This window comes from Bufo gargarizans, chromosome 4 (genome assembly GCF_014858855.1).
Source record: "Bufo gargarizans isolate SCDJY-AF-19 chromosome 4, ASM1485885v1, whole genome shotgun sequence".
Lineage (NCBI taxonomy): Eukaryota > Metazoa > Chordata > Amphibia > Anura > Bufonidae > Bufo > Bufo gargarizans.
Window position 1 is genome coordinate 110,553,875 of NC_058083.1, and position 25,693 is coordinate 110,579,567.

The window sequence follows — 25,693 nt, forward strand, 5'->3', positions numbered from 1 at the left end:
CCAAATAACTCAAATATGGTGCGCACCAAAAAACTCAAATATGGTGTGCGCTATAACTTGCGACTTTTATACGCCATACAAGTAGCTCAAAACACATAATTTCCCCCGTTAGTGGGGGAATGGAGGTGAGCATCCACTTACAAATTACTGATCTGGAGTCAGCTGCAGGTGTTCTGTACACTATTATTTTACTTCATAGGGCTTGTCGTAGGTGATAGATTCCCTTTAAAGTGGGTTGTCTGATTGGATAATTTTTTCATATATGGGGTAGAATGGTTTAAAACAAAAAAGAAGTATTGTTCATCCCACTGCTGCTGTTTAGGCACTTACCTGGTTCCCTCTGGTCTCCATATCCTAATCCCTGCTCGATACACAGGAAATAGCAGATGTCCGCTGTGCAAGTCACAGTGCTGACCCATCCGACTGACTGAGCAGGCAATTCCTACATGTCGAGTTGGGACCGTAAGTGTTGGAACAATAGTGCCGGAGGAGCGACAGGGGGAGGTTTTATTTTAACTTTTAAACCAATTCTACTCCTTGTATAATTTTTTTTTTTACCCCACTGAACACCCACTATAAATATACTGAAACTTAGCCTTTGTTCTTGGTTTCTGTAGGCCCTCCTCCCATCGCTGCACAAACTGGAGGAAGTCTTTTTGGAAATGCAGAGAAGATGTCCTGGGAAGCAGGAGATGGATACTCTGCTGCAGGAGTTTGAACAGCAGCGAGTTTGTTACCTGCCTTTCAGCTGCCTTTTGCTGAAGTCTCTTCAGCGGCCTCTACAATATGAGAAGCTGTTGGAGAGATTATGCCGTCACTATCCGCCATCACACCATGACTATAACAACTGCCAAAGTAAGACCTCCATATCTGAATAATTTATCTTCTCATCTAGAAAGGACCCCTGGTGAGGAATATGTAGACAAAAGTACAGCTACAGCACTCATCCAAAGGGCTTACGTGGGTGCACGTCCCAGGTTGATTTCTTCCACCCCAGGGATCTATATCAATACTTAAATTTGGTTTGAGACAGCACACCAAATGATCTTCAAGAAAAATTGATACTTTTATTGATTTTTCAACATCAGTGGTACATGTTATAGCAACGTTTCGGGCCCAAATTGGTGCCCTTCATCAGGTTAGCAAGACCAATGTCTGATTTCACGGCGTGCAGGTAAGGTAAGGAATATGTTACGTATGACCACTTATGCTGCAGACAGAGTTTACAGAGTTGGTAGTTGTCACCAAGGTTTCTCGTACATTCCATTGGGGATACAGACCATGGGTATAGCTTAGAGGTATTAGTAGGAGGGACACTATGCAAATACAAAAGAGAGCTCCTCCTCCTCGGGCTATACCCCCAGGCTCCCTTTTCTCCCTGCCTGATACCTATGGGCCGCCTGGATGAACTAGGGAATTGAGTGTTATTTCTGTCTGGAGGTGCTGGGCCTCTGGAGGCACTATACTGGGTGGTATCTTCCCTGCTGGGACTCTCAGCTCTCTCGGCTCCCATTGAGGCTTTTTCTATGCGGCACGACTGTTTAAGCGCGGCGCCAGTGCAGGCGCGGCTTCTACCATTCCACAGCAGCACCCACCAGCGGCGGGCCTCCAGCTTCATTCGGGGGCCTCCGACACCACTTCTGAGGGTGTCGTACCTTCATTAACCACCGCTACGCCATGTTCGGCACCGGGGGACATTTTTTCATATAGCGCAGGGAGCGGAACGCGCGCTCTTTTCGCGCTTCTATGGCGCGTCCTGGGGGCGGAGCCTTAGCACTTCGCTCCGGCACCTTCCTCCGCTTGCTGAGAAGCTCCTCGCACTTGTGGCTGCTCCCCTGCTCCTCTCTGGTGTTGTTTTCTGTGCCGTTGCCTGGGTGGTAGAACTTTTCAGCTTCTTGCTGCAACTGGTAGATCTTTTTTTTGTGATGGCCATCATGCCTAAGCCTAAGTCGGCCAATACCTCTTCTCAGACCCCAATGGGGTCCTGTATGGAGTGTCGTCTTCCACTTTCTGTCACTGGTATCTGTGCCTCCTGCCCTGGACAGGATCACCCTTCTCCCCCTTCTCTTGCCCAGCCCAGCCCCCCCCTGTCCCTGCGGAGTCTGCGGTTCCCACTTGGGCATCTGCCGTGTCCAGTGCGGCCACTGATTTGGCCTTAGTCGCCAAGGCAGCCATGTCCTTTATGGAGCGTGTGGCAGTTTCCAATCCTGTGGCGCCAACCACTCCATCTCCCCTCAGTGGTTCACGCAGAGGACGCCTGACTGCTAAGAGGCAGCGTGAGCGGCAGCATCCCTCCTCGGATGACTCCACTTCCCCCCCTCGTCTAGAGGCGCGTTCGGACGACGTTTTCTGCCACCAAACGCATGGATACGCTTTATCCTTTTCCGGCTGACAGTGTGGAGAAGTGGTCTTCTCCCCCTAAGGTGGATCCCCCGGTGGCCAAGTTAGCCAAAAACACAGCCCTCCCCGTCCTAGACGGCTCCTCTCTGCAGGACGCTGTGGACAGGCGCCTAGATTCTCTTTCCAAATCCATTTTCTCACTGGAGGGCACGTCCCTGCGACCTGCCTTTGCCTCTGCATGGGTGGCCAAAGCCCTTTCGGTGTGGTTGCAGCGCCACCACCAAGACCTGGCGGAACAAGATGCGTCTGCTGACACACTGGATTTGGTTCTCCAGATGTCTCAGGCTTCCAAGTTCCTTTGCGAGGCTTCCATGGACATTGGTTCCCTCTTTGCCCGCATTTCAGCCCTCTCGGTCATTCAGCGCAGAGAGGTCTGGTTGAAGGTGTGGGACACCGACGCTTCTTCCAAGCGTTCCCTTGCTAACCTCCCCTTTGAGGGTTCCAGACATTTTGGGGCTCAACTGGACGAGTTAATCTCTGCCGCTACAGAGGGCAAGAGCACTCATCTTCCCCAACCTAGGTCCAAGCGCCCCTTTCGGACCAGGTCTTCCGGTTCCCGGTACCAGTCCTTTCGCCGCTTCTCTTCTAGCAGGACGTTGTCTGCTTCCTCCGCAGGGGGGTCACAGGACTCCCGCAAGAAGCCCTCCTTCCTGGCGCCCAAGGGCACAGTCGGCCCGCCCTGCTGCTCCCAAGCAGGTTTGGAGGGCTCATGTTCAGGACGCCTGGGCTCTAGAAATTGTAACGTTGAGTTACAAGATAAAATTTGCGTCCAGACCGCCAGAACGTTTTTTCCCTTCTCACGTTTCGGGGGATCCGGCCCGAGCCTCTGATCTCTTGATGGCAGTTTCTTCCCTTCTAGACCGGGGGGTTATTACCCCAGTTCCCCCAGTGGAACAGGGCACAGGTTTCTATTCAAACCTGTTCGTGGTCCCAAAGAAGGAGGGGTCGGTGCGTCCGATCCTGGATCTGAAGCTGCTCAACAAGTTTCTGCGGGTGCGGAGGTTTCGAATGGAATCCCTCCGCTCCGTTATTGTTTCTCTTCTTCCAGGGGAATTCCTCGCGTCCGTAGACATCCAGGACGCCTATCTGCATGTTCCTATTGCAGAATCTCACCAACGATTCCTGCGCTTCGCCATTGGTGGCCGGCACTATCAGTTTGTCACCCTTCCCTTTGGGTTAGCGACCGCCCCTTGGGTCTTTACCAAGATCCTAGCGCCGCTCATGGCGCTTCTTCGCACCAGGGGTATTCCATTGCTGCCTTACCTGGACGACATCCTGATAAAGGCCCCCTCGCTTCCGCAGGCCGAGGACAGAGTCCGGATCACTGTTCAGACTCTGGAACAGTTCGGCTGGCTGATCAACTTCCCAAAATCCTCTCTACTCCCGTCCCAGAAGCTCTCCTTCTTGAGGATGGTTTTGGATACCTCGCCAAAGTGTTTCTTCCAGTCTCCAAGTCTTCCCAGATCCAGGGGGCAGTGTCGCAACTGCTGCGCTCCCCGTGTCTCTCCATCCGGGAGTGCATGCGGGTCCTGGGTCTTATGGTAGCCTCTTTCGAGGCCGTACCATATGCCCAGTTTCACACTCGTTCGCAGCAACAGGAGATCCTTTCCCTCTGGGACAAGACCTCTCGTGGTCTAGACCCTCGCATCCGCCTGTCTCTGCGGGTTCGGGCAGCTCTTCCTTGGTGGCTGTCCCCTATGAACCTGACGTCGGGAAGATCTTTCCTCCCGTTCTCCTGGACGATCGTCACCACCGATGCCAGCCTCCTGGGTTGGGGCGGCGTTCTCCTGTCCCGCACAGTTCAGAGGGTTTAGTCGGAGACGGAATCTCGCCTCCCGATCAACATCCTGGAGCTGAGAGCGATTTTCCACTCCTTCTCCCATTGGAGTCCTCTCCTTGCCGGCCGCCCGGTGAGGATTCAGTCGGACAATGCCACGGCTGTGGCTTACATCAACCATCAAGGCGGGACCCGCAGCCGGACGGTGATGCAGGAGGTGAGGAGAATTCTGCTGTGGGCGGAGTCTCACGTTCCGGTGTTGTCAGCGGTATACATTCCAGGAGTAGACAACTGGACAGCGGACTTTCTAAGCCGCAACAAGGTGGATCCAGGCGAGTGGTCTCTGCATCCGGATGTATTCGAAGACGTCTGCCGCCGGTAGGGGCCGTCCGGATGTGGACTTGATGGCGTCCAGGCTCAACAACAAGCTCCCGGTGTTCCTGCCTCGCGCCCGGGATCCGAAAGCGTACGGGGTGGACGCGCTGGTGTCTCCGTAGCAGTACTTCAGCCTCCTCTATGTCTTCCCTCCAATTCCTCTGCTGCCGAAGGTTCTGCGCAAGATCGAGGTAGAAGGGATTCCAACCGTTCTCATCGCCCCGGATTGGCCTCGCCGTGCATGTTTCTCGGACGTGGCTCGGATGCTGGCGGACGCCCCATGGCCTCTTCCCGACAGAGAAGATCTACTGTCTCAGGGCCCGCTCTTCCACCGGAATTTACAGTCACTTCGTTTAACGGTGTGGCTGTTGAAACCGCCATCCTGAAGAAGAGGGGGTTCTCAAATTCGGTGGTTAGAACCATGATCAGAGTGAGGAAGCCGGCTTCCTCCCAGATTTACTATCGTACCTGGAAGGCCTTCCTTGCCTTTTGTGAGAACTCTGGTTTCCCTCCCCTTCATATTTCCATCCCGATGGTGCTCTCCTTTCTTCCGTCCGGACTCGAGATGGGACTGCCGCTGAGCTCCCTGAAGGGTCAAGTTTCGGCTCTGGCTATCTTTTTTCAGAAGTCCCTTGCTGTCCTGGGTCCTGTGAGGACTTTTCTTCAGGAAGTGGCGCATTCGGTCCCTCCGTACGTCCCCCCTTTACCTCCTTGGGATCTCAACTTTGTCCTGCACGCCCTCCAGACAGCCCCCTTCGAGCCTCTGAGGGAGGTCTCCCTGACCTTTCTCACCTGGAAAGTGGTTTTCCTTGTGGCCATAACTTCCATCAGGCGGGTGTCAGAGCTGGCCACACTTTCCTGCCAGGAGCCTTTTCTGGTTTTTCACCAGGATAAGGTGGTGCTCCGTCCAGTTCCCTCCTTTTTGCCCAAGGTGGTCTCTCCCTTCCACCTTAACGGGGATCTTGTACTGCCCTCCTTTTGTCCTTCTCCGGCAAGCCCCGAGGAACACGCTCTCCATTCCCTGGATGTCGTCCGGGCCCTGAAGGTGTATCTGACGGCTACCGCCTCCGTCCGCCGTTCAGACTCCCTCTTTGTGATTCCTGAGGGACCTCGTAGGGGTCTGGTGGCCTCCAAGTACACTGTGGCACGATGGATCAGCTCAACTATCTCCGCGGCTTATCGCGCTCGTGGTAGGGTTCCCCCTGCTCGGATTACCGTTCACTCCACTAGGGCAGTGGGAGCTTCCTGGGCAAGGCGCAATCGTGCCTCTGCGTCTCAGCTGTGTAAGGCGGCCACCTGGTCGTCCTTACATACTTTTATGAAGTTTTATCAGTTGCATTCGCTGGCTTCGGCTGATGCTGTCTTTGGCCGCAGGGTTTTACAGGCTGTGGTTCCTGTTTGACCGTTGGATGTTCCTCCTGGTGGTGCTGATGTTTTTTCCCACCCCATGGACTGCTTTGGGACGTCCCATGGTCTGTGTCCCCCAATGGAATGTACGAGAAAAGGAGATTTTTTGTGAAACTCACCTGTAAAATCTTTTTCTCGTCTTTTCCATTGGGGGACACAGCTCCCACCCATTCTGCCTGTTGCAGGAGGGGTTCAGTTCAGTTCTGTTTGTGGTTGGACCTCATGGGCTTTGGTCCGATGGCTTCCATAATTTTTTATTTTCTCCTTCTCCTACTGCTTTTGCAACGCCTGAGTTTCTCCTGGTGGAGCCTGGAGGTATAGCCCAAGGAGGAGGAGTTCTCTTTTGTATTTGCATAGTATCCCTCCTACTAATACCTCTTAGGCTACTTTCACACTAGCGTTCGGGTGTCCGCTTGTGAGCTCCGTTTGAAGGGGCTCACAAGCGGACCCGAACGCATCCGTACTGCCCTAATGCATTCTGTGTGGATGCGGATCCTCTCAGAATGCATCAGTCTGGCAGCTTTCAGCCTCCGCTCCGCTCAGCAGGCGGACACCTGAACGCTGCTTGCGTCTGCATTATATGAGCGGATCCGTCTCAGACGGATCCGCTCTGAACGCAAGTGTGAAAGTAACCATAAGCTATACCAATGGTCTGTGTCCCCCAATGGAAAAGACGAGAAAAAGATTTTACAGGCGAGTTTCACAAAAAATCTCCTTTTTCTCTAAAAAGATATTTCTGAGAATTTCAAATGTTTAATAACTTTGTGGCTTGGAGATACTTATACTTTGCTTGCACAATATAAAACACTAAATCGTCTCCAATATGTTGCCTGTCAATTGTGCGCTGCAGGTCCTATAGTGAAGTGGGTAAAGTTCACACAGGCAAGTCTTTATTGGTATCGGACCGCGCTGCTCAGAATTCATCGAAGGTATTCCTCTTTAGCCATATGCACCTTCAGATATAGGGACACATCGGTATCCACATAGGACGCTCTTTACTCTTGTGGATTAACAAAGGGGTCTCACAAATGGTGAAGCAGCGTCAACCAGGGACAAGTATAAAAGGTTTATTATACTCACAAACATAGATGAGTTTAAAACATATCATAAAAAGATCTTTGTCCTCTTTAGTGTTTCCTCCTTGAAGTCATCCTTGTAAGACATTATAACTGGATTTGGAAGATTAGAAGTGTTGTTAATTTAATTTAGTGAATCCATTAATTTTAACACCCCCCTCTCCCCTCTGGTAGTTATATAAAACTAGTCAGAAGATCCATTTGTTAATAATTGCCATTCACCCAAACTACTTTTGATCTGGCATTGGATGCATCCTACTTTTTAGTTCCCTTCCTTTTTTCCCACTTTCTTATCTTTTTTTCTCTCTATGTTTCTAATTTTTTCATACCAGAATGAAATGGTCTTCCATTAGTTTACTATCCATATACTATAGTCTACGTGTTTCTTATAGTCATGGAAATTCAATGGAGGCAAAGCTAATTGGTATTAGGAAGTGGCCTTGAAGGGGTCTTCTGGTTATGATGATTTTGTACCAAGTGCCTGCAGCCTGCCTGGTGACCCCTGCTGCCTCCACTGTCATCATCTTCCAGTCCCCACACTGGTGACATCCTGCAGTTCATAAGCATGGTCACGTGCACTGCTCCAGCCAATGACTTGCTTCCGCGGTGATGTGCTGCTTGTGGCCACTAGTGATGAGCGAAGTGAGCTTCGGACACTACATCTGAAGTTGATTTTTAAGGTGCAAAACTATTTTCAAACTTGGAACTGAACTTGGGTTCAGTTCTGAGGTACCATTCGGAACCAAACCCCAGTTCAGTTTTAAAGTGGTTTTCCCGTTTAAAAATCAACTACCAAAGTTATTCAATGAAGTCTTGCGTGACTTTGCGAATAACTGACTTTGGCTCATTGGAGCCTGTACATTTTAATACTGTACGGAGATGGATTACAGTATTAATCCGAAGGTTTGAACAAAGCAACTTTGGAGGTAGCATCCGAAGCTCGCTTCGTTAATCACTAGTGGCCACATCACCACTGAAGCCAGTCATTTGCTGGAGTGGTGAATGATACCATGCCAATGCTCCACCAGAGGTAAATCCTTATAACTGGAAAACCCCTTTAAAGCAGTTGTCCAACCGATTATTATTATTTTTTAAATGGAAAAGTATAAAATAAGTCCTACTCACGTTACTGATCCACTGACGCTCCTATTCCAGAGCTTTTCCAATCCCCGCTGATCTCGCTGACGTCATAGGATAGGAATAGGCTTCAGTATTGTCCTCATTAATCTTTCAATGGGGACAAAACTGAACTGAAGGGAACGGAGTGCACCAGAATGCATTCTGTTCCGTTTTATTATTGCGTTCCCATGGCGCACACAAAAGCACTTCAAGCAGCTTTTGAGTGCGTCCTGGAATGCGGAGCAAGACGGATCAGTCATGACTAAAAATGTAAGCTAATGGTGGCGGATCTGTTTTCACAATGGTTTTACAGATGGATCCGTCATGGCTATTTTAGAGATAATAAAACCGAATCCGTTCATAACGGATGCAGGCGGTAGTATTATCATGACGGAAATGTTTTTGCTGATGCATGACGGATCCAGCAAAAATGCAGATGTGAAAGTAGCCTAATGTGCATGGCCACCTGCAGAATTAAGAATCTGTGTTTTTACAGGGGCCTTAGGAGAAGCCAGTGCAGTGAGTTCTCGCCTCCGGCACCGCCTTCTGCACCTCCAGAACTTGCAGAGACTGGACCAGTTAGAGAGAGATCTGCTGGGAGGAGAACATCTTTCATCACCGGGGCGGGTAACAATCCAGATATTATTTAAGATGTAGAATTTCACTAATTGTTACAAACTGTCTGTCCTAATATTGTATCTCTTCTATAGGAATTTATCAGAGAGGGCTGCCTATACAAGCTAACCAAGAGTGGTCTGCAGCAGCGCATGTTCTACCTTGTATGTCTGACATTCAGAAGGATTCTGTATATGCCAACGTCCTTTTATCTTTATATAGTGTTATCTCTAGTGATCATATAAGCAAGTCACTCAGTGTTGCTCATTTATACAGGGGCTGTTTAATTTTTGGTGAGAAATCTCATTAGTAATGAATAAAACAAGTTTATTAACCTACCAGTAAGAAACGTGTTGCAATTTTGCTTAGCTTTTGATGCCTCGGTGCTGTCATTGTCCTGAGTCTTAGTTACATATATGAATTATAAGGGACTGCGAGCCCACCATAACTACTCATATCATGTGTGTGGAAGAACGATTCTTATATACTTACCATCTCAAAGTTGTGTGGATTGGCCGTTCCATTCAAAAGGGGGAGAATAGGTTGCCTTTCTTGTTATGGTATTGTCCATTACATCCCTACTGATCAGATACTTATCCCCTAGGTTGTCTCCATGGGGCAACCCCTTTAATTGGCAGATTTGCCAGGCTTTTTAATGCAGTTCTTTAAAAGGGTTTTCCAGGATTTTTATACTGATGTCCTATCCTCTGGATATGAACATGTCGTCACTCGACCTAGGAAAAGCAGAGAGAAGGCCGCAACTCTCACAGGGGTCCCGAGTGTCGGACCCCACGATAAGATACTGATGACCTATCCAGAGGTCATTAGCATTACAGACCCACTGATCAATGCGGTTCTCATTTGTTTAATTAGAGCCCACTGCAGTCCGTTTGGAAGCGAGCTACTCAAATGCAGTGTGGCCGCGTCGACAGCGCACCGTGTGATTGTACCCTAAAAGTGACCACTAATTACCGGGCTGTACCTGTTTCAAATGGCAAGTACAAGTGCAGCCGTGGCAATCAGCTGAATCTGCGTGTGGATCCCATGTACAGGCAACCTAATAATCTAATAGGTAACATTAATGTTACATATTAATTATTCAGAGGTGATTAATGTTTAATAATGTCCCCTTGCATTATATCAGTTCTCGGATATGCTGCTATATACACGGAAGGGTCTGAGCTGCACCAACCAGTTTCGGGTTCACGGACGGCTTCCACTACATGGTATGCTGGTGAGTACAATTCAGTTATTCATAATGTAACCATGATACTGAGAAGCCCCAAAACAATGGTCATCGTACAGACCACTGATGTCAGTGGTGGGGGTATGCCAGAAATGTGATTTCTTGGACAATTTTTGGACCCCTGGTGTACATATCGGAAGATATTTGTAAGGAGGATTCTCTTCCTTAATATGGTAAAACTGTATAGATTTTGTAAATGTTAATGTTTCATTTAAAACCTAGGGTAAAACCGCACAGTCAGGAGTGAATTCAATACCGAGCAGAAGTCATATCTGTCCTTTATACTTTCTCTCTTCTATGATCCACTCCTGATTTCGGCCAAAACTGCATGCAGAAACCTTCCCATGTGGCCGTACCCTAAACTCCCTTATAGAGTAATGACCTTTCTGTGGTGCAGCCGAGTAACGTGTGTGTAACGACTCAAAAATGTTATGTTGTTATTGCACAAATTGAGCCAAATTCCCAGACTTATTACAAGGCCTATGAACATAGGAAACAGAGTTAGGCCTCATGCACACGACCGTTTTTTTTTAAGGTCCGCAAAAACGGGGTCCGTAGGTCCGTGATCCGTGACCGTTTTTTCTTCCGTGGGTCTTCCTTGTTTTTTGGAGGATCCACGGACATGAAAAATGAAAAAAAAATCTAAGTCAAGTTTGCCATTGAAATGATAGGAAAAAACGGACACGGATCACGGACACGGATGACAATCTTGTGTGCATCCGTGATTTTTCACGGTCCCATTGACTTGAATGGGTCCGTGAACCGTTGGCCGTGAAAAAAATAGGACAGGTCATATTTTTTTCACGGCCAGGAAACACGGATCACGGATGCGGCTGCCAAACGGTGCATTTTGAAAGTCAATGGGTCCGTGAAAAAAAACGGAAAACGGCACAACGGCCACGGATGCACACAACGGTCGTGTGCATGAGGCCTTAGGCTACATTCACACGTCAGTATTTTTCTATAATCCGAATTTCGGTCCGTTTTTTGCGGATCCGTTGTTCCTGAAAATGTTTCCGTATGTCATCCGTTTTTTGCGGATCCGCAAAAAACGGAAACATGTATACATTCAATAATCAAATAAAGTTGTTTGGATTTCTTTGAAAAAAAATTAAAAAAAATAAAATAAAAAAATATTTGCTATGTGTTTCCAGGAACGGATTCCGCAAAAAACGGAAGACATACGGAATGACATCCGAATGTCTTCCGTTTTTTGCGGAACCATTGACTTTGCATTGTACCAGGATCCGATTTTTCAGGAACATAATAGGACATGTTTTATATTTAAACGGACATGCGGAACGGAACAACGGAAACGGACAGCACACATTGTGCTGTCCGATTTTTTCCAGGACCCATTGAAAATGAATGGGTCCTGATCTGGTCCTGATCTGTTCCGCAAAAAACGGAACAGATCAGGAAAGAAAAAACGGACGTGTGAATGGACCCTTATAGGGAGTCATTTTGCGCTGGTCTTTCATATTTCCTGCGCTTCTGGAAGCGCTTCATTTATGCTGCGGTGCAGGCTCCGTCATGCATGAGGCGCACCTGTGGCAGTCCGTGCGATTGGAGTGAAATTTCTCCAGCCCCTGACTGGAATAATTTTCATTGCATTTTTATGCCTGTTTCCATGTGTAAATGTTAATCAATTTGCCAGGGCCAATGGCCGAGAGTAAAAATACCTGTGTGACAAAATATTGCACAGGCTTTTAAAAAGTCATAAAAAGGGGATCTTACAGCGTTTTACTGCATAGCAACCTTAGTAGATAACCCTTTTATCAGTCCTGACTAGTGACATATTGATACACAGGTTTTATAATGAGAACTTTGCAAACTGTCATAAAATGTCCTTTGGTTTAGTGTCTGCAGCTCATATGCAGACCTATATGTTTCATGCTGATAGACTAGAAGAAAACTCCATGTAATGTGGTCCAGCAACTTGCCAACCCTGTCCCCTACTTCTTACATGCTTATGGGTCTTGCAACACATCGCAGTGGTGCTGCGTTTTGGGTGCGGCAAAAACGCAAACGGAAAACACACAGCGACTTAAGATCAGACCCCCAAATCAGATTACCAATCTTCATCAGACCTCAAATCACACCCAAATCTGTATCAGACTTCAGATCAGACCCCCCCCCCCTAATCAGACCCCCAAACCTTTAGATCTCAGATTAGACCCCCAATCTTTATTAGGCCTCAGATCAGACCCCCAATCTCTATTACAGCCCCCAATCAGACCCCCAAACCTTTAGAGCTCAGATTAGATCCCCCAATTTTTATTAGAGCTCAGATTAGACCCCCAATCCTTATTAGGCCTCAGATCAGGCCCCCAATCTTTATTACAGCCCCCAATCAGACCTCCAAATCTTTAGAGCTCAAATTAGACCCCCCAATTTTTTATTAGACCTCGGATCAGACTCTCAATCTGTATTAGAGCCCCCAATCTTTCAGACCTCAGATCAGACCTCACCAGTCAGACCCTCAATCCTTATCGGACCACAGATTAGACATAATAAATAAATGAACTTACCTCTCTTACTCCCGACCACACGCTGTTTCTGCACTCACCGCTCCCTGATCTTCTTCCGGCTCTGTGCTGCACTGTGACCTGACCATACACAGCATAAAGTCATTGTGCCTACGTGCACTACATCCCGACGCCGTACGCAGTCAGGACAGTGCAGCGCGGGACCCGCAAAAAGACCAGGGAGCCGTGAGTACAATGTGTGACAGCACCCTACCATATGTATGTTAATAAGAAGTAGGGGACAAATGGGAGAGTATGGCTGCAGAATCACACTACACAGCTACTACCATCTAATGGTATAATGATGACCCCACATAACAGCTGGTGCTACCCAGTTGCAAGCGATCAGTAAATAGCAGTGGAGGAACCAGAGTAGATGTTATGAAGCCCAGTGCACACTGGTGATGGAAGGATAGTTATACCTGGATCAGCAGTAAGTACATGCACCATACGGCCATTCAGTCACTTGCTAGCGCCTGTTTTTGGAATTGTTGGCTTGCAGGGTGTGATGTCTTCTAGCCCCCTGCATGTCACACTGTCACATATACTTTCTGATTTCTGCATGTATTATAATGTTTCCTTCTTTTCTATGCCTGTCACTAATGTTTCAGCTGTTGGTGTTGGACCCTCCGGTGAGTATGGGATGTGCTTTATGGCCTTGCGTTAGGTTGCTCTCCATCTGACTGTAAAGTGTCTCGCTCCATGCGTTGTGTATGTGTTGTCCGCACGTTCCGTTCATCCTTCATCTCTCTGGTCTCTGTCCACAGGCTGAGGACAGTCACAGCTCTGTCCCACACTGCTTTACTATCTACTCTGCACAGACGACCATAGGAGTGGCTGCCAGGTGAGACTACAGCCGTCTATGACAGAGTGCCAGAAAAGGAAACTCACACCCTCTACTAGGTCCATTGACTTTAAGGGGCCTAATTAGGGCTCATGCCCACAAACGTATTTTTTGTCCGTGTCCATTCCGTTTTTTCTGTGGCTTGCATTCGGAGCCATTCATTTCAATGGGGCCTCAAAAAAACGGAAATTACTCCATGTGCATTCCGTGTCTGCATGTCCGTTCCGAAAAAATAATTTTATGAACAAGGACAGGCGTTGTTACAATGGATCCACATAAAAAAAAAAAAAACGGAAGCAACACGGATGTCATCCGTTTTCTTTTTAGTTGATCTGTGTATTGTGTGCCGCAAGATACATACCGTCGTGTGTCAGTCTACATGCAGGACTGAATAATTGCATTGCTGTCTTCTCTCCTGCCATGTCTGTTTTTGTAGTTGTATTAATTACCCTAATATAACAATTCTGGAGCATCTTTTCTTCTGAGGCCTTATTCAGACATCAGTGTTTGGTCAGTTATTTCCATCAGTGAATGTGAGCCAAAACCAGGTGCTGGTCAAAAACACAGAACGGGAGGAAGTCTTTCCCTTATACCTGATCTCGGTGTAGGCTCCACTCCTGGTTTTGGCTCACAATCCCTGATGGAAATCACTGATCAAGCACTGACTGTGTGAATAAGGCCTAATCCTGCATTGTGATATTCCTTTCTTATTACTACTAGAAATTTATGAATGAATTGAAAACTGAGGCACGTCCCTACACATTAGTCAATCAGTGCTCACGGTGTATGGTTGCACCCAGTTTATTCATACATTTTAAGGAGGAAGGGCAGAGGAACATCACAATGCAGAGTTGTAAAATAAGATATTCCAGCACTGATATTTCTTAGGAATACCAATTATTTACTAAAACAGACACGTCAGGGGAACTGAAGGGGCTGTGCAGTGTCAGGATATTGATGACCTATCCTAAGATAGAATAGGTGATCAATATCAGATCGGCGGGGGTTTCTGACTCCTAGTGATCAGCTGGTGGAAGAGGCTGTGGTGCCCGTTTGAGCGCTGCATCCTCTCTAATGTTTACCTGAGGCATTGCAGTGTAATTACAGCTGTTCCTCCCTTTCACGTGAATGGGAGAGAAGGTTGTAATTACACTGCACCACTGTTACAATCTAGACAGTGTGCAGGTACACGCTGAAGAGGGCAATGTGCTGGCACGAGCACCATGGCCTCTTCAACCAGCTTATTGGTGTGGGTGCCGGGTGTCTGACCCCTGCCGATCTGATATTGATGACCTGTCCTGAGGATAAGTCATCAATATTCTGATACTGCACAACCCCTTTAAAGTTCAATCACATTGAATAATGTGCATGTCTAAAGGCCCCTTCCCAAAGCGTTCCCTCCTAACAATCGCCTGCTCATCAGAGAAGAAGACCACTCCATTTACATGCAGCGATCTCCTCTACAGTATGAGGAGGAGTGATCACTAATGCCATCGCTCGTCCCCATCCAGAATCATTGTTTGCCGGCAGCAAAGCGTGTTTAGACCGCATCGGCAAATGATGATTTAGGTGTCTGCACCAACGACCCTCTTACTCAATGAAGGAGCGTTTCGGCAGCACCTTTTCACAAGCGTGTATCATTAATGAGCCTTCATATGAACATCGGGCAGTCCAATAGGGCCTTACCAGCTTAGCTGGAACTGATAATGCATTGCACCCTGTTGCAGTGCATTCTGGGAATGTTTTATTGGACAGCAGTACAGTGTCTGGAGTAAAGATGACAATACTGAACAGAAGAGCATTCATTTGTAATGGCTGAATGTGGGCAGATTGTGGATGTGTGTGTTACATATATGTGGCATCTTCTGCTGAATGAGGACACTCATCATCCTCTTCTGATCATACTGGGTTTTGTCTGTCATTTTAAGTTCTCAGGTGGACATGAGGCGCTGGCTGGATGATCTGAATGCGGCTATTAGTCGGGCTCCGAGATACAGTGAACTTTCTGCCCTATCGCTACAGCGTGAGTCTCTTTAATAATATCTTCCATCAGTCGCTATACAGATGCAGCGCGGCTGACCTTTGCAACAAAGTCACTGTCCATGGACTTTAATGGTGCATTTACGTGTTGGATCATGTTTTTTCATGTGATTTTGATTGAGGGTTTAAGTTTTGCAAAGACGCATTCTTTTTGTAGGTGTATGTGTGAACACAGCCCAAATTCCTTGTGATCACCCCTTGAGTAAAGACAATTATTTGTGCCTGCAGTACTATGTAGAGCCTCATAGTACTGGATACCACATTGCCCCACATGACCAACTCTGCTCTGCTGCATCCAGAGATGCTGACATGTTATCTATTCAAACCAAATGCTACTTTCACACCTGCGTTTACATTTTCCGGCAGAGGATCTTAATACTGGAGAAAAACGCTTCCGTTTTGTCCCCATTCATATGTCAATGGGGACAAAACTGAACTGAACAGAATGGAGCGCTCCAAAATGCATTCCTTTCCGTTTGGTTGCGTTCTCATACCGGAGAGCAAACCGCAGCATGCCGGATCAGGCAAAAAAATCCTGAGTGTGAAAGTATCCTAACATAGAAACGTTTCATGTGTATGTATTCTATTGAGGATTTCTGACAACTGTAATGAAACATTTGGCACAAGGTGTCGGGTTCAGCCAGGGTTCGATTTAGCCATTTGATTCATGCTGTGCCCATCTCTCCCCAGAGCCAGTTCTCCAGGCCCCAGGGCAGAACCATCATCCCAACACACTCAGCCATGTTTGCTGGTATCGAAACCAGAGTGTGTCCCTGACTGATCACATCACTATGATGGAGGTAAGATCCGGTATAAAGCACTAACCTTTATAATGTTCAAAACCGTTACAAGACATGAAATTGGGGTCTCCTCTTCGGACTTGAAAATCAAAGTTAGGCTGAAAGGGGTTTTATGGGACTTTATTATCGATGGGCCACTAAGATCGGATGTAGCTATTGATGTAAATGGTGATTTGTGTCGACATCTTCATGATGGATCGCACTGCGCCTGGCAGGAATCAGAAGCGGACACGTCATTGGAACCTTTCAGTAGTGCAGCTTAAGGTCGGTCAAACTCGCCAACTTCGGTAGCACTGGCTGACTGATGTGTATTGGGGTGACCCAAATTTCGCTTGATGAATGTTGGAGAAAAAAGTATCAGGCGTGGTGAAAGAAAATTTGTTCACATGAGAGATAAGCCATTGCCAGACGTGTCTGGTTGCAGCTTATACTAGGTTCACACTAGCGTTGGGCGATCCAGCAGCCTGTTTCAGGAGGCTGTGTCCACATAAAAGCCGGCTGTTGTCCAGACAAAAACCATTGCATGCAGCCGTTTTTGTCTGTCCGAAACCCAGCATTATGCCAGAAAGTGGCCTGATCACCACCAGATCCCATTCTAGTCAATGGGTATCCAGCGGTGAATGGCCGTATGCTGAATATAGTCAAATCCGGCAGGCTGTTCTTAGCAGCTTTCATAACCGAGATGTGAACTTACCCTTTTTCCCCTCCCCCTATTGAGAACACATACAGTACATGCTCAATAGCCCTGATTTACTAATCCTATAGATCAGGCATCCTCAAACTGCGGCCCTCCAGCTGAGTACAACTACAACTCCCACCATGCCCTGCTGCAGGCTGATAACTGTAGGCAGTCTGAGCATGCTGGGAGTTGTAGTTTTGCAACAGCTGGAGAGCCTCAGGTTGGTCATGCCTGAACTATTGGTCTGATTGGACAGATATTGGTCAGATAATCTGTTGGTGTAATATAGCCCTTAGACAGGTTGTCTAGACCTGCACCAGGTTTATCACAGGGGCGCAGACAGGGTGATACATTTGCTGCAGGGATAGACACTTTTCTCTGACTGTATAACAACTATTGGTTGGCTTACTTTGAGACAGAATTTTACATCAAAATTGTTGTATTTGAGGCCACGTCCCCTTTTCCCATAAAAATCCTAGTCGTACCAAATAGAGCCAGTTTAGGCAGATTCTAGCCGTAGACACATTAGTAACTCGATTAATATGTATGGGGGTTCAGGGCGAATGGCTGGACGAGATTCGGATGACAGCTATCTGAAGTGTTTTTTATAATTTATTTTACAGGCATACTATCTTCCTGGTTTCTTGAGATACTTTCTTAAGGTAGCCACAGACGTGAGACATTTGTTGGTAGGGTAGGAGATTTTGGAAGGATATGCTGATATGATAATCTAATGCAGTGATGCTCAACCTGCGGCCCTCCAGCTGTTGTAAAACTACAAGTCTCAGCATGCCCTAATAGCTGTAGGCTGTCCAGGCATACTGGGAGTTGTAGTTTTGCAACAGTTGGAGGGCCGCAGGTTGGACATGTCTGAGCTAACGTATACAGGCCAATGGTCTTCAGCATTGTTATGCATTATTTGTCTCTTTATTAACTATCCACTTGGTTCTCTCTAGAATCAGCTCTCGGGTTACTTGCTTCGTAAGTTCAAGAACAGCAATGGCTGGCAGCGGCTGTGGGTGATCTTCACCAATTTCTGCCTTTACTTCTATAAAACGCATCAGGTAAAGATATGAATTCACAGAATAACTTCCAAGCGCTCAGGTAGAGCATCATTATCATTTATATTCAGTGATTGTATTACGCTTCAAGACTGAACATGAGTTCAGCAATTACAAAGTCTTCATGTACATCTTCTCAGCAATATAACAGCTGTATGTAAGGTGAGCAGAACGTGCATATGTGTCATGAACTATCCTATCAGTTTGTAGCTTTGTTGGTTTTTCAGAACTCCTCTCATCTACATAAAGCAGTAGCACTAGGTAAGGCACAGCCAGATAATGCTGCAAACCGCCGTATCCCCATCGACTATAATGGGAATCCCCATCGACTATAATGGGAACCGACAGTGATCTTTCCACTTTCCAGCATAAATGTTTGCCTTTGGCCAGAAAAAAAGTCCTGCATTCAGAACTTTTGTCTGTCCCAAAGGCGGCATTTATATCGGAAAGCTGCAAGATCCCCATCGGATCCCATTATTATATGGAGTTCTGTCAGTTTGTGGCATTATCCGGGTATGCCTGCCTGCCAGATTTCAAAACATAAATGTGAAAGTAGCCTAAAGGATGTGTATGTTCACAGGAAGATGCTCCACTTGCCTCATTGCCGCTGCTGGGATACACAGTTAGTGTCCCGACCTTCTCTGATCCTGTCACCTGTTGCCACGTCTTCAAACTGCATTTCAAGTCACATGTATACTTCTTCAGAGCGGACAGCGAATATACATGGAGGCGGTAAGACTTTGCTAATGTTTATTTTTTATTTTTATTTTTTATTTTATTTTTATAATCTTTGACATTTTGTACTTTTTTTCTGCATAATTGAAGCTGCCCAGATAGACTTTATATGCTTTTGGAAATTCCCGATATGACTTAACGCTTACACTGCCCACAGTAGAAGGATTGAAGCCAGTGAACTCATAGGAGCTTATGCACTAAAAACTGGTTTAATGTAGTATTGCTACCTATAGCATATACCAAGCAGAGATTATCTTCATAAATGAACTCAACCTGTGCCTCTCCGGCTCTAGCAAATCTCCCCAAATTCTGCAAGAGAATCATAATGTTGAAGATCCATTATCTACATAGTAAGGTTAAAAAAATTACATTGTCTGATATTTTCAACCCAGTGTCCTGTAATGTTAATGCAAAGAGAAAAATTAACCCCCATGAGACAGAAGCCAATTATCAAAAGTGATCATTTCATAATCATGAGGCAGATAGTTCCATAGTCTCACTGCTCTTTCCCCTATACAGTGGACGCCCCTTGTTATAACCACAGCCCGAACATCTATCTACCCATAAACATACTTAGTGTGCAGGTTTAATTTAATGGGGAAAGGAAGACAATTCGCTGCCAGACACTTGGTGTTGGCTTATCTCCCGACTCCACAAAAGTTTGGACGTGATGAAATCCATTTTGGTGGTTGGAGGGAGAGTTCTGAAGCCCCATGCAAATTGTTGTAGGTCCCAACCGCATTAATCTAATGTGTGTGGACAGCTTTAACCTTTTTAAGTTTTTCAACTGCGGGGTGCCCAACCTGCGGCCCTTCAGCTGTTGCAAAACTACAACTCCCAGCATGCCCTGATAGCTATAGGCTGTCCAGGCATGCTGGGAGTTATAGTTTTGCAACAGCTGGAAGGCCGCAGGTTGGGCATCCCTGCAGCAGAGGATAAAGTATAAAGGAAGGGCTCAGGCACATAAATTCAGCAACAAAAGAAAATGTATGGCAAAATCCGCACAAGTTACACATGGATTTGTTTTGTAATTTACTCTATACATTGCAAAGAGTGATATCTGCAGCATAAATTCACATGCTGTAGGTCAGTTCTTCCTGCCGATTTTTTTTACACAGCGTGTGGACAAGATTTAGTAGAATCTCATCTACCTTTTTGCTGCTGTAGTAAGATATGGAAAAACCACAGCGTATCCACCATGTGTGATGACCTTGCTTCAGTTCCTTCAGAAGATATTTGAAATCTGGATCTAATCCCCCCCTGTCACGCAGCATTTCCAAAAACTAACGTCACAAAGAAATAGCTGGATGTAATTTTAGGAAACATTACAATTTAAGGACTAAAATTCTTAAGCACTTAAATAAGCATAATGTTTGGGTGAGTTAATACAATGGAATTCCTTTAGTCACTGAGGTCTACGTTTCTTTCTTCTAGTTGCTTAGATCAGAAAGTTGACTGTAAATTCGCTGGTAATGTCTCCTTTATCTAATGTATCTCCAGGTGGATGGAAGTGATCAGGCGTGGAGTGAGCTCCCCAGGGAAAATCGGACACTTAGCCGAGGATGGAATCATTGTTGATTGACCCTATGACAAACTAATTACAGCTTGCAGTCAGGACAAGTATATACAAGAACACAAACAGGCGTTTTGTAAAGGATGCAAAGAATGGAATGTGCACTAGGAGATGTTAATAGAAATTACTAAAGAGCAAAAATAGAAGAAGAAGAAAATCCCTTTATTGTCACTCAGTGGGAAAATTTTGGCATAACAGCAGCAATCACATTCACAACAGGAGCAAAAATAAGAGTGATTAGAAATTAAAGAGTAAAAATACAAGAAAAACATAACGCAGAATTTACTGGGTTTCTGGGAACAGTGGTGGTTATAAATCCTAACCGCTGCTGGGAGGAAGGACCTCCGATAACGTTCCTTCGTGCACCTAGGATGCAGCAGTCTGCCACTGAAAGAGCTCCACAACAGCTTCGTGCATGGGGTGAGAGACATTGTCTAACAGTGATGTTAATTTTGCTAGAGTTCTTCTGTCACCCACCTCCTGCACTGGCTCAAGGGGACAACCTAGGACAGAGCTGGCCTTCTTAATGAGCTTATCTAATCTCTGTCTCTCAGCCACAGATAAGCTGCTCCCCCAACAAACCACACCATAGAATATGGCTGATGCCACCACCGAGTCAAAGAAGATCTTTAGGAGAGTCCCCTGCACTCCAAAGGACCTCAGTCTCCTCAACAGATAGTCTGCTCTGACCCTTTTTTTAAAAGAGCATCAGTGTTATGGCTCCAGTCCAGTTTGTTGTTCAGGTAAACACCCAGGAACTTATGAGTCCACCACCTCAATGTCCGTTCCCTGTATGTTCACCGGAACCAAAACAGAGGGCCTCTGTCCACCACCAGCTCCTTGGTTTTTCCTGCATTGATCTGGAGCTGGTTCTGCTGACACCAGTCCACAAAATCCTTTGTCACCTGTCTGTACTCTGAGTCGTCCTCACCTGTGATAAGGCCAACTATGGCAGAGTCATCAGAAAACTTCTGTAGGTGGCAGCCTGGGGAGTTAATGGAGAAGTCTGCAGTGTAGAGGGTGAAGAGGAAGGAAAAGTTCCCTGTGGTGCCCCCGTACTGCAGATCAGCTTGTCAGAGAAACAACCCTGAGATTTAACAAACTGAGCATTCTGTGAGGTAGTCAAGTATCCAATGTGATATGTGGTGGTCCACTCCTGCCAGCTACAGCTTGTCCCTCAGAAGTCCAGGTTGGATGGTGTTAAACTAGAGAAATCAAAAAAACATGATCCTCACAGTGCTTCTAGGCCTCTTCAGGTGAGTTAGAGCTCTGTGTAGGAGGTAGATAATGGCATCATCCACCCCGATGCCAGGCTGGTAGGCAAACTGCAGTGGATCCAATGAAGACCTCACCAGGGGGCGAAGATGGTTGAGAACCAGCCTCTCGAGGGTCTTCAAGTGTGAGGTTAGTGCTATCGGTCTGTAGCTGCTGAGGTCTTTGGCACTAGTACCACACAGGAGGTCTTCCACAGCTGTGGAACCTTCCCCAGGCTCATGTTGAACATGTGACCCATAATGCCACACAGTTGGTCTGAGCAGCACTTCAGGAGCCTGAAGCTGATGCTGTCTGGTCCTGCAGCTTTACAATACCTCGATTTTTAGTAGTTCCTTCCTCACCTGGAGTGTGGTGGAGGACAAGGTGGGCATGTGGGGAGGGGGGTGAACGATGGAGTACTCTGGTGTAGAGGTGGAGAGTGGTGGTCGGTTGCTGAGAGTTGAACAGGCAGTGATGGTAGTGGTGGGGGAGGTATTAAATGTACTCCACACATTTGCAAAGAAGTGAATCTAAAATGACTGATCAGTAACACAATCACATTTACATTGCAGTAATCTTGAAATCCATACAGCAACAGAAATTGTATTGCCTATTATTGCACGTTATAATCCAGGGCTGTTTATGGCACTAATTAGAAAACACAACAGAAAGACTAATTAGACTACTAGTTTCCTAGTGCATAGTAAAACTAGTTCCTACTGAAGTGACAGCCTGCGGTCAGGATTTGGCTTTAACCCAATTTAAAGTGTTGTCCCGCCAAAAGAACATATACCCCATCCACAGAATAGAGGGTAAGTATCTGATTGGTGGGGGTCATCTATTCAACTCTATAGGACAGATGAAGAGCAGCAGCGTTCAGTGCTGTGCTATCTGCTGCCGTCCCGGACAGTTAAATGGAGCACATCACGCATGCGTGTTACACATCAATCTAGTGATTGTTGAGGGCCCCAGCATTCGGACTCCTACTGCTCACATACAAAGCCCTTACCCAAAGGATATGGAATAAGTTCTTATGGTGGGACAACCCCTTCAAGTACCAATAAAGTGCTGAGGAATGTGTTGGCCGTATATAAATAAAGATTATTAATATGCGAAAAAATTTGATTATCTTGGACGCAAGGGTCCTTGCACAAGGCTGCATTAAGAAATTTGTTGGTTATGGATCTATAATAGGGTGGCCATTGTCTGCTGTGAGGCCATACTGTACCTTAGCTTTTATACAGAGGCACAGAGGTTTCCCACATGTAATTTGAGGCAAAAAAAAGCAGGCATTTAGCTTTAAGGGACTTATTATGGAGATATTCCCTCCTAAAAACACTGCCCTACATTTATGAAAATAAATATTGGAATAAATTTGGTCCTTGTTATTTATTTGGAGTAAATAAATCTATTACAGGGCGCATGCCTCTTAATAAATTAGGTGCATTTTGGACTCTTAAAGGGGTTGTCTCACTTCAGCAAATATACATTTAATTATAATATAATGTATAATATACATTTATTATGTAGAGAAAGTTAATGCAAGGCACTTACTAATGTATTGTTATTGTCCACATTGCCTCCTTCATTGGCTGGATTCATTTTTCCATCACATCCATGCATACTTGCTCTGCTCTTCTAAGAAATCTCGTAGAAATAAATGGAGCACGCTGGGAATTGTAGTTTCACAACAGCTGGAGTGCTGAAGGTTGCTGATGCCTGTTCTAGATGCAGTATGAATAAGGGTCCATTCACACGTCCGTTGTTTCTTTCCTGATCTGTTCAGTTTTTTGCGGAACAGATCAGGACCAGTTCTGGACCCATTAATTTTCAATAGGTCCTGAAAAAAATCGGACAACACAATGTGTGCTGTCCGTTTCCGTTGTTCCGTTCCGCATGTCCGATTAAATATAAAACTTGTCCTATTCTTTTCCGCAAAAATCGTATCCTGGTACAATACAAAGTCAATGGTTCCGCAAAAAATGGATGACATTCGTATGTCATTACGTATGTCATCCGTTTTATGCGGAATCCGTTCCTGGAAATTAAATCCTGCCCACAGAAATCACTTATTCACTTTAAAAAAAAAAATATTTCAAAGAAATCCAATCAACTTTATTTGCTTTGTGAAATTTATACATGTTTCCGTTTTTTGCGGATCTGCAAAAAACTGATGACATACAGGAATATTTTCAGGAACAACGGATCCGCAAAAAACAGACCGAAATTCGGGATATAGAAAAATACTGACGTGTGAATGTAGCCTAAATCTGTCCAAAAGTTTAAACCATGCCTCTCCTCTGGAAAGCTACAACCATTTTGCCAAATTTTTATGATCACCGACAGTCAATCTTAGTCTCTCAAGATGGATTTAGCAGAAAATTTAGAGTAAATGTTCATTTAGGAAAGGAGGGTAAGAAAAGTAGGTGCTTGATAAGAAAGTCACTTTTCTCTAATAATGGGAATTAGTCTTACCGGTAATTCTGTTTCCATTATTGCACCAGGACGGTATACAACTGAAGATTGACCCCTGACCTCTGTAGGGGCAGGAAACAGAGAGGTTTAATTGCCCCCTCCCACCACCATTCACCAGTGTATTTCTAAATTACTACAATGCCCCAGAGACACATTAAGTTTATCAATTTTTTTTTTTTGTATTTCTTCATACCCTATAATGATAAGAGTCTATATCTACCTAAATAGATTTCCTCTTTTTTTTTTGGGGGGGGGGAATCGTGCCATCATGGTGGATTAATGGAAACAGAATTAGGCTACTTTCATATCTGCGTTTTCAATTCCGCTATTGAGATTCGTCATAGGATATCAATAGTGGGGGAAAACTCTTTCATTCATTGTTAATGGCGACAGAACTGAACGAAATGCAATGCACCACAATGCATTCCGTTCCGTTTGGTTGCGTCCCCAAGCAATGTAAGTCAATGGGGACGGATGAGTTTTCCCTGACACAATAGAAAACGGATCCATCCCCTATTGACTTTCAATGGTGTTCATGATGGATCCGTCATGGCTACATAAGACATAATACAACCGGATCCGTTCATGACGGATGCATGCGGTTGTATTATTGTAACTGAAGCATTTTTGCAGATCCATGACGCATCCGCAAAAAACGCTATTGTGAAACTAGCCTTACCGGTAAGACTAATTCAGATTTTTCCATTTCACCACCATGACGGCATACAACTGGAGACCTAACAGATCACTAATCATTAAGGGGGGCTACGGCTAAAGGAACGTTCCGTCCAAAGGACAGATCTGATGACAAAGATAGATCAAGTCTATAATGTTTGACAAAGGTGTGCATATTGGACCAGGTCGCAGCCTTGCAGATCTGTTCCAAGGATGCACCCTCTTTTTCAGCATAAGAGGAAGACATAGCCCTAGTTATAACAGTTATAAATAGTTTGTCTAATCCAGGCATCTCAAACTCGTGGCCCTCCAGCTGTTGCAAAACGACAGCTCCCAGCATGCCTGGACAGCCTACAGGTATCAGCCTACAGCAGGGCATTGTGGGAGTTGTAGTTTTACAACAGCTGGAGGGCTGCGAGTTTGAGATGCCTGCTCTAATCCATCTAGCAATGGATGCCTTGGATACCATTTTTACCTCTGTTCTTCCCTGCAAACTGGATTAAGGCTACTTTCACACTAGTGGCAGGACGGATCTGACAGGCTGTTCCCCCTGACGAATCCGGACTGCCGCTCCGTCCCCATTGACTATAATGGGGACGGGGGCGGAGCTCCGGCGCAGCACGGCAAGAGGCCTCCGGACTAAAAATACTGCAATGTCCGACTTTTTAGTCCGGCGGCCTCTCACCGTGCACTGCCGGAGCTCCGCCCCCATTATAGTCAATGGGGACGGAGCGGCAGGACGGATCTGACAGGGTTAACAGCCTGTCGGATCCGTCCTGCCGCTAGTGTGAAAGTACCCTAAGAGATTATAAACTAGTCTAAATTATTTGGTAACCTCAAGGTATATGAGAACTGTCCTTACATCCAGTGTATGGAACTCTTTTTCTCTAGGATTTTTAGGGTTATTGGAGAAGGATGAAAGGATTATTTCCTGGTCCCTATGGAAATTTGTTACCACCTTGGGTAGTAATCCTGGGTCTAGTTTTAGGATTATTCTGTCATCTAGGACTGTGA

At 46.0% G+C, this 25,693-nt stretch overlaps 1 protein-coding gene across 1 annotated transcript in view; it reads left to right on the plus strand.

Annotated features, from left to right (window-relative positions):
- The window catches only part of FARP2 (FERM, ARH/RhoGEF and pleckstrin domain protein 2), a 126,196-nt gene extending 105,706 nt beyond the window's left edge, over nucleotides 1–20,490 (plus strand). Inside the window, exons 20-29 of the mRNA XM_044291023.1 lie at nucleotides 618–855; nucleotides 8,651–8,781; nucleotides 8,865–8,933; nucleotides 9,914–10,003; nucleotides 13,311–13,387; nucleotides 15,316–15,410; nucleotides 16,118–16,227; nucleotides 17,863–17,970; nucleotides 18,548–18,699; nucleotides 20,203–20,490. Coding sequence (XP_044146958.1) covers nucleotides 618–855; nucleotides 8,651–8,781; nucleotides 8,865–8,933; nucleotides 9,914–10,003; nucleotides 13,311–13,387; nucleotides 15,316–15,410; nucleotides 16,118–16,227; nucleotides 17,863–17,970; nucleotides 18,548–18,699; nucleotides 20,203–20,284 — 1,152 coding nt within the window. The 3' untranslated portion in view covers nucleotides 20,285–20,490. The remainder of the gene's footprint in view (nucleotides 1–617; nucleotides 856–8,650; nucleotides 8,782–8,864; nucleotides 8,934–9,913; nucleotides 10,004–13,310; nucleotides 13,388–15,315; nucleotides 15,411–16,117; nucleotides 16,228–17,862; nucleotides 17,971–18,547; nucleotides 18,700–20,202) is intronic.
- The last annotated feature ends 5,203 nt before the right edge of the window (nucleotides 20,491–25,693 follow it).